This window comes from Aptenodytes forsteri, unplaced genomic scaffold, assembly GCF_000699145.1.
Source record: "Aptenodytes forsteri isolate BGI_AS27 unplaced genomic scaffold, ASM69914v1 Scaffold523, whole genome shotgun sequence".
NCBI classification, from domain to species: Eukaryota; Metazoa; Chordata; class Aves; order Sphenisciformes; family Spheniscidae; genus Aptenodytes; species Aptenodytes forsteri.
In genome coordinates this window covers 997,703-1,007,699 of record NW_008794159.1, presented here as the reverse complement: position 1 = coordinate 1,007,699, position 9,997 = coordinate 997,703, and the positions used below count along the sequence as shown (strand labels likewise).

The 9,997-nt window shown below is 37.3% G+C and overlaps 1 protein-coding gene across 1 annotated transcript in view; it reads right to left on the bottom strand.

Moving 5' to 3' along the window:
* The window catches only part of CPNE4 (copine 4), a 204,419-nt gene that overhangs the window by 34,067 nt on the left and 160,355 nt on the right, over positions 1-9,997 (bottom strand). Inside the window, exon 10 of the mRNA XM_009280456.2 lies at positions 9,320-9,453. Within this exon, the coding sequence (XP_009278731.1) occupies positions 9,320-9,453 (134 nt within the window). The remainder of the gene's footprint in view (positions 1-9,319; positions 9,454-9,997) is intronic.

The window sequence follows — 9,997 nt, the reverse complement described above, 5'->3', positions numbered from 1 at the left end:
GTGTCAAAGGCCTTGCTGAAGTCCAGGTAGACCACATCCACAGCCTTTCCCTCGTCCACTAGGTGGGTCACCTGGTCATAGAAGGAGATCAGGTTGGTCAAGCAGGACCTGCCCTTCATGAATCCGTGCTGGCTAGGCCGGATCCCCTGGTTGTCCCAAGAAGTTATACTTAACTTCTCAAACCAGGCAGTTTCCAGACAGTCCTATGTATTTCAGGGGGTTGCACATATGTCCCTCTAACTTCCAAAACCTTAACTCTATAGTGAATTGGCATATCTGTGGGATCATATATGGAAAACTGTACCGTCACTGAAAAGGTCATTCTCACACAGACTGTAGTCTCAGATGTTTAAGATTTGACATGACTTGAAGACGACACCGCAGGCAGCAGGCTGAATTCAATCATGTAAGGTGTAGATCGTGAAGAACCCCAAACGGAACAGTGGTGGGGCTCTGCCCTCTTGAAACACAAGTGTGGCTTTCAAGTTTCAGGGTGTACTGCACTAAGCAACCACAAGAACAAAAGCTTTGCTACATATGCACATAATTTTGTCCTTTTTTACAAATTACAGTGGAAAGGGTTGGTCAGAGACCTTCCTCTGCAACAATTTTCTATCAGAAAATGTCTATCTATAAGGGGTGTGCTGGGAAGAGGGGAATACAGGACTGCGTTGGCATATGTATGCAGGGAGGTGCTGGGAGAGGAATTTCTCATCAAAGGCTCTCAAGATACAAATGAGCTTTCTAGGATGAGCAGGATAAAACCGTTATAGAGATTATATTGTAATTTAATATGACCAAATAAGCTGTTGATGTAATTTTACCAAAACCAAAATGACATTAAGTCAAAATGAAGAACACTATCAAAACAAGTTAGAGCAAAATTGTAAGTGAAATATACTGATGACTAAACATTCAGCTAGGCATCACTGAATATGCAGGAGGAAATGGGCTACTACCCTCTGTTCATCTGCTGATTTGGAATCTCTGATCAAGGTTAATTTCACAGTAATTTGTCGGGGATAGTAAATTAGTAAACGGAACCTAATTCACAAGAATTACCTAGCTTTAACTGAGAGCAGTTTGACCCACAAACATCCTTTTAAGGTCGACTCAGGCAAAAGGTGTCCACTTTCTGTAAAGGAGGAAACTTGCATGAGAAGATTTAGAACATGGTGTTCATTTACCCCACAGATGGGTTTCCAAATGGGAATAATTTGCTTCTCAGATATATGCTAATATAATGGGAGTGGATGACTAGAACAATTACATCCTTAACAATGCAAGGAGGAAATTCACGCTCCTGAAATTCTGGAAATGGTTGTGTTGACTAAAGATGTACCAGATCAGTATCAGATGGCATCACATAAATTGCTATATCCTTTATTTATGCTTATTTACTTATTAATATTTATTTACACAGATGTCTAGTCTCTACAGCAGTAGGTGGTATGCCATTTCACATAAAGTTTGTAGGGTTTTATACTTCAAGTCATTCTCTTCAGAAAGAAATGCTGACAGAGAAATCCCAACAGTACCAGTCTGCACAGTCCCGGAGAAGTGTCAACTACTGCACAGAACAAAGCTCTTCCTCAGAGGAGATTTCAAGCCGAATTGAGAAATAGTAAAGACCACATAGAAAAGCCATGCAGAAGGTTCAGATTTTCATGTATCTACCAGCTGACAGAATGCAGCAGAGGTCTCTGAAAAGCACGTGGAGGAAGCAGTGGTTTTGCCAAGAAACTTGGAAGGGACTGCTCGTGACTGATACACTGACATAGGAACTGAGTTTCTGGAAGAAGAGGCAGCATAAAGAAGACACAAAGATGAAAACTTGGTAAGGGAAAAGGCAGAGCTGTAAGAATTGACAGTATCTGCCCAGATAAAGGGCCTGCAGATATATACATATATATACAGCTATACACACACACACATATATGTATGTATGTATGTACACATGCAAAAGAAACTGTTATGAAGTCACCTTCCCAACACAGTTGTACTAGACTCATTCTGCTGTACTGATTCTTGGGATAAAAAGTGGTGATTGTAGAAACGCCTGTGTGGCAGCAGTCTGCAAATACAGGTTCTGCAAAGGCAAATACTAAATATGTGTATGTATATACTATGTAATTGTGCCAGCCTAGGTCCTCAACAGTTAAATCCAAGGATTTTCAGCCCAGTTTGGTGATTACAAGTACTGCCAATTCCTTTTTCCCAGTGCAGTTCTAGTCCTGGGTTATCCAAACACTTCAGAATATGCTTAACCACACCTGGGCTTATTGATAAACATAAGCTACAAGTTTTTCTGTATAGGTTACTGTTTTTCTATTTTTCTTCTGTTGTATGTCTATGCAAATTTGGTCTATTAAAGCACTATATAAAAAGATTCGTGTATTTTCCCCCACGGTTTTTAAACTTGTTTAGATATGCTAATCAGCTTTTTTGTTTAACAGCCTCCAGAAAGGTTGTTTCTGTAATTAAAGTGATAAAGAGAGATGCTTAATAATTAAGCATATTTTTATTTATTGATCTGCATGGGTAGATTAAATTTTAACATCTATAGCTCTATGTAGGGATTTCATGAAATATTTAATGTCGCATATAGTGCCAGTTATTCTAGGCATCATTCTTTCACCCCAGTTTTAATGAACTACTATTATACTACTATCTCAACCAAAGCAAGTTTCTGTTCTTCTCCTTGTGTCTGGCAAAATTACCTCAAGGTATTGAATTCAGATCCCTCCAGCCAAGGTAACTCTCTGAGTCTTCATCCACAAACCCAGATACAGCTTCAGGATGAATGACCTGATAAGTAATTCTTGGGGATAAGGCTCTGATTAATAAAGCAGACTGCAAGGTGTAAACTCTGGGATCTCTTTTCCACTTAAAGCCTCAATCCAAAACACAGCATTTAAGTACGTACTGATCTTTGTATTTGGGACCAATCGCACTGATTTATATATGACTTCCGTAACATGTACTGCATTATACATACCTTGTCCTCTTTCGCCTCCCTAACTGCCCTCTGCTGGGTACCTCAGGAAATGTGTTTCTGGGACAGATGGACCTTTCACCTGACTTCGTTTTTTCCCTTCTTAGATCTACACTGAAAGGGATGTGCTGGACTGGGAACCCTGGTCTTTTTATTTTCTCCTTTCATTTTTTCCCTTCTTAATTTTCAAGCGCACTTTATTGCATGAGGGAAGGAAGGTTTTATATACGGTTTTCAATCAATCAGAGTGAATGCACTCACTCAGGCCTAAAATACTGAAGAAGAAATCATAAAGAGGAATTTTTGCATCTAGTCAGCTACTGCTGCAATTCATTGATTGCAGAAGCTAATGTTGAAACTCAGACTGACTTCAGGACTTTCATACCTTTTGTGGAATGTGGCCCAGTTTTTAAATTTTTACTCTTAAGTATTTTACAGAGCTCTACACATAAATAATTTCTGCACTTTGCAGGAATTAATGTACTCTTTGAACATTAGTGGCCTTTGGGGAGGTTGCTAGACAAGTGTGTTTTACACAAGCAGTTTATTTGTTAACATATGATCTCAGCGTGAATGTCCATTTTAAGGAGCTACTTGAGTATTTAGAGTTAAGGAGGCTATTTGCCTAACTGAAAAAGGACATTAGTGTCAGGAAACAGATAGAATTTATCTTCCATGTGTTTCAAGGGCTCTTGGAAAAAAAAAAAAATCTGCAATATCTTTAAGAGTGAATAAACAGACAGAGATTTAAAATAATTAAGAACTAATTTTTAAAATAGATTTTGAATACAAATAAAATGACCAATTTTATGACATCATTTTACAAAACTATGTGGTCAAACACATGGAATCATGAGTTGAGTGCATAGATCAGAATGGGCATGGCCCATCAAAAATGGGAAGTTTCACAAATATCCAACGCAATAAATGCTTAAAAGTATTTGATAAAATACATCTAACCTTTGTCTTTTTCAGTGTATGAGTATTGATTTGACCACACAAAAGCTGATTCTTTCATGTTTGTGAGCACTTTTTATTAATCCAGTGAAGCCAGTGAAGAACTCTGTATGTATGCACAAAAATAAAACTATGTGTAAAAATTAATCATAAAGATCTTCCATGTATATGGGAGGCACTGAACGTTTGGGTGTGGGACGAACAATTAACAATAAAGTTCAAATTCAGTAAAACTCTTAACTCCATCCTAGTGCCATCTATATTTTGCATAATACTTCAGTGTTTCCTTGAGTCAGACTGAATACAATGGGATGAGATAATAAGCTCTAGTGTCTTGCTCAATCAGAACAGAGGTTTTAATGCAAAGATAAATATTTAATGTAATATAATGAGATTCTTAATAAGCAGAAGAGAAAGGAAAGCTACTAACTGCAGAAATCAGATTTCAAACTGAGGAGCAGATTTGCAAGTCCTGTCATGGGTTTCACTTGCTATATCATCATTAAAACCTGTAATAATGTAAGATCATTTAGGAAGTATTTCAGCCTTTAGCATCGTGTGCATGTAACAGCATTTATCTTTACAAACAAGCTATTTACAGCCCCATTCCAACCCTTTTTCCTTTGCCAGACAGCTACACTGCAGAATGAAAGATGAGCTACACTCAAGGCTAGTTGGTTGTATTCCAGCACTGGTAAAACAAATCATTAAGATCAAAGGACCAGCCATTTTAATAAACCGTGTACACTATTGTTATTCTGACTTACGGCTTTGCTTTGCAGAGAGGGAAGCTATAAAACAGCATAAAAGAGAAATGAATTTTTTTACTGCATGGTTAAGTGTTAACCATATATATTATACATATATATGTATATATAATACATATATATTATATGCATACCTATATATTTATACACAGGAGTAAAACTCTAGTTGTACATACATACATACGTGTGTGTGTCTAGGTGTATAGCTCTAGGTTCTTACGCGAGAGGTTCACAGCACACCTGCACCTATCTTGGGAAAAGTACTTCTTTTATCTATAGATAATAGTTCTCACGGATGTTTCCAGATTATAATAACGGAAACAGACTTGTCAACGTGTACGTATATGTGCTGAGGACACATCTCAGTACTATTTGGGTGCTGGTTGTTGCCTATGCAAGGCAGCTGTGTTGCGCTATGTGGCTCGCAGGCGCAGTCTCCCCACCGTTATTGAGATGGTACATCCTCCTGCAGAGCACGGGAGCTCCTCCCTGTCCACATGCCTCAGCTTCCTTTTGATGGAAGCCAGGATGTGTGAAGGGGAAGGGAGAAGAGGTAGGTCAGGTCCTGACTTGCAGTCAGGACATGGCCCGACCTTATGTTGGGACACAGACGAAAGGAAACTTTCCCTGATTCCCCAGTTTAGCCATAGGCTTCTCTGCCTTACAAAGCAGTGTTGTCCCATGCTGAGCAGGGGGCAGTTTTGTGATACAAATGAAAAATATTTGGGGAACAGTTGCCATGGGGAACAGGAGACATTCAAAATTATTACTATATAACTTAGAGTTTCATGGCTTTTATAAGATTCTGGTTCACAGGTCTGATATTTCAACTGATGAATGACTTTGTCTTTCCTCATATCTGGGTATTCAACCAGCAAAGACACCTGCCATCTATCCTTTGAAAATAGCATTCTCTTGAAGGGGTCTCCACCAGGCTCCAAAACAAAGGGGTGGCCAAAACCATTGTTCAGAGTTGGTTAAGGTTAGAAGTCCTATGCCAGCCATAGTGCACACAGAGCTAGGGATAACCTCATCTGCCTTAAGTACACTTGCTAACTCACTGTTCAAAACACGTAGAGGGAATATACGCACATTTGGTAGTGATCAACTGATTTTTCAGGATCCTGGCTAGGCTGATATTGCTGGTCATCAGAAACCACTTGATTTGACTTCTGATCCAGAGAACTCGATACTGAAATTACTGAGGTAAAGAGTAAATATGGAATGATACAGAAGCAGGTCCTTTTAATATTACACTTAATAACAGTGTTAATAAGTGTTAATAAACACTTCAGTGCCCAATGATGTTTCACCATTTTCATCTGTTTCTCTATGCTACAAAAAGGTGGAGTAGATTTGCTCAATTTCAAGGTAAAAGTATACCAGTGATATAATTCTTTATATAAAAGAAAGCTTGTGAAAATGTTTAAATGGAAATATATATTTCTTATTGCTTTGTGAGGTCATCTTTAAACATCCATGAGTCATTTCTCTTAAAATAAATTCTTCTCCATGGAGCTGTCTGCTTATTTTACTAAAGCTTTTCAATAAGTTTTTAATGTGTTTTCCCCCTTCTGGTCTTTCAAACTACATTTTAAAGCCTAATTCCTTAAAACTAATGAATGCTTCTCCTTCCTTTATGATCCATTGCTGCTGTTGCTTAGCCACTGATTATATCACATAGAAACTTTATCTCCTCTCTTATGACAAATGTTGTTATAGCCTGAAACAATTCCACCATACAGATAAAGTATTAAGTCTTTTGTGCAGGTGAACAGCTCTTCCATTTCCCATACCATTACCAGATTGGCCTATTCCTACAGGACTGCAATGCTTCTACCATCAGGATAATAATCAAAGTCTATTTCCCATTCTCTGAATATTGCTGATGAAAGAATGAATCTTATTCTTTCATGCTTAACTACGCAGAATGGCACTATTCATTTAACTGTTTCAGCACTCTCTGAACCATACAGATAAATGGGCTTTTGGATGAACAGGGATTATTCCACTGTATCAAGGGATGAGGGGCAGCACTTAATTTGGAGCATTAATTACTTAGGGATACATTATGTTAGGCTGATATGTACAGAAACCTAGATTATGAGAAGATTTGGCTTGATCGACAGAGGTAACTAGAGTATATAAGAGAAAATTTTGGATTTTGAGTGTAGTCTCTCTCTATATTACTTGCCAATCCAATTCCTCCCAAATTACAAATAAATTTGAATGTTTCTAATTACAGAACTATTTTAAGTAATAGCCATAGGCTTTTCTTTTCTTTTTTTTTTTTACAAATGTAAAAAAGCAGTCTTTTGGTACATAAGTGTAGCAAAAGTACTTAGCATTCAACAGTTGTGCTACTGGAATGCAAAAAACATTGCACACAACAGATCTTACTTTATTCCAACTATTCTTTCATTTTATGTAAATACATTAATCCTGAGACCCAAAGAAAACCACTCCATTTTCCTTGGTTTGGATTGAAATCAGCCAGTTCTGCCTATTTGAGATAATCAATGGGTACAAACTATAAAACTTCAGGTCAGAGCACTGTCATCTTTGTGGGTTCATATTTTAACCTTACTAAAGACATGCCCCTATGCAAATGATGACACTCTGGCTCTAAACAGCCCTTAGGTTCAGCAGGTCCCTCTCTTTTCACTTCTGGCTGATCTTAACCTGGAAACAGAAATCCTGCTCCAGTACTTGAAGCACAACTGAGCTCACTGGACCAGTTATGGATCTGTGCCACATTTCGGATTTTTAACTGAATTTGAAACTCTTTTTTTTAAAGTGTATATACAGAAGATTTGCTTTATAGGTCATTATATGCTCACACATCTCAAGGCTGCAACTAAATACAAGAAGAACTCCTATACAGAACCTGTAGATTATTTTGTGTGAAGGTTTTGCTCCTCCTAATTTCTTCTCTTCTTTAGAGAAATTATAAGTTTTCATTTCCAGTTTGCTGGATTCAAAACATGCAAGTATAAAGAAAAGGTCCTCACTTGACATTTTGATCAGAAAGCATTGACCGTGTTGAATCAACTTGCCCATGGGAACGTATTTATAGTGTCACAACTTGAGAGCGTGTATAGGTCAAACAGATGCCAGAAAGGTGACGTTTCCCTGAAAAACGAAATTCTGGCTTTTGTTCAGTCCTAGTCCATAGCTCATACAACCTTAGTTGTGCTGATTAGCATCAATAGGCATTTTCTGCAGTACAATAGAACTAAATGATGCTGATGATTTCATTTAAAAAATGACTGGCCATTATTTTTCGTACTGATTGGAATATGCTATATTGAGAAGAGAATCCTGATTTGGGATTAATATCTCCATACAGGAGGGCCTGTGCCACTTAACTATTTCATTTTCTTAAAAAATACACCTTAAGTGATAAAATAAAAAAATCTGTGTGCATAAACCAGCCCTTTTTATTCCTTTCCCTATTTTGACGGATATTTACCCACTGAATTATTGCTGGTAATTATTAAATTACTGGATAATCACTGAGGAATTATCAGCTCACTTACAATAAAATATTAATTTTCTCAGACTCGTTGACTAAGTTTGACCATCAAATTCTTACAGAAATTGTATCAGGGCAGTATTTTCCTCATTCTTCTTTGAGAAGACATTTCACTACCATGCAAATGGAAGTGTCTCTGAGCAGGCTAATTGGTATATGCGACATGTAACATGCAAACCACAGTATTAAGTCACTCCACAATTTATACAGAAAGTATAATTCAAATCTGACTGGAAATAGCATTGTTTTTTTGAGATCTGGCATTTACATATGGCAAAGTGGTGGGTGGATGTCTATTACATGTGCAAAGATTAGAAAGAATAATTGTGTAAGATACTATGCCTCACCAACAAAGAAAGAACATTTAAAGGAAATGCACTTGGTAATTACATTAATAATGGGCAATTAATTTGATAGAAGCAGGCAGCCTATTTGAAAGCAACAGAAGTACATAATGTAATCAAAGCATATTTGGCCCAATTACTTGCGTTTGTTTATCTATTTGAAGGCATGTTGTATGCACACATGATCACTATCTTTTAATATTTATTTTAGAAGAGACTGTAATACTCAGCAGGCCAGGAGAACACTGACAAAGACCATACATTTACTTCTAAGAATAGACATGGCCACTAAGCAGTTTAGGCAACTACAAATTCAGTTTCAAACACAAAATCTCGGGAACACTTTTCTGTAGGACAGGACAGAACCAGACTCCCAAGCCTATCAGAAAGGATGCTATCAGCATCTGCAAAACAGGCTTCAAGTTTAACACAAATGAAAAATCCACTCAAACATGCAATTTTGGCATGTGAATACAAACTTGAAACTTAACACACACACCTGCCAAACAGCCAAGAACCGGGCCTTTCATTACTGTGAAGCTAATCTAAACCCACTGTGACTCTCAAAAGCGTGTTAAGGTACACTAATCTTTCTGACATGCAGTCATTTCTCTTAAGTGACTAAACATGGAGCTACTGCAGCCGGCAGCAGGCAGTCATTGATTTCACACTGCGAAAACACTTTCTAAAGACAACTCTGTTATCAAATGTGGTTATTTACCTGTCATAGTCTTGGCAAATCTCCCCAACAGCTACCAATGCTTTCAAGTACTCATTGGGTTGATAGGGGTGGATGTAGTGCAGTGAGCAGCTGTTCCTAGGATCACCATTTGATGCAGTGAAATCTATAGCTACCTGGAAAAGAAGAAAAGTCAATGTGTTGTGGAGCTCTTCTGGGCACAAGTATACCTACACCAACCATGTATCTTTACCAGAAACACTTTTCTGCAGAGATTGCAGCCTTAAAGCAAAGGTCATTTTACAGCATACTTCATCAAATTTGAATTAGGATAGTATTGATAAATATGTCTAAAACTAAATGACAGCTTATAAAATAAGAGATAATAAAACTAAAATGGCATGATTAGGAAAAAAATGAACTGCTTTATTATTCTATGTGGAAAATTATGTTCTAATACAGATGAATCAAATTTACTATCTCTAGGTTCTCATACTTAATTAAATTATTCCAGCTCAGGTGATGTTCAGGACATAAAAGCTGTGCAGCAAAAATGTCCTGAGAGAGTTAAAAGTCCTACTAAAAATAGAAATTAAAACTCCAGTTAGGGATATTTCTTAGCTATTTTAAACCTTACTGTGGCTGTAGTAATAGTAGTAGATACTGCCTGTCTGGTATTTTTTATCTTCAAAACATCTAAGCATTAAATAATTAACCTTT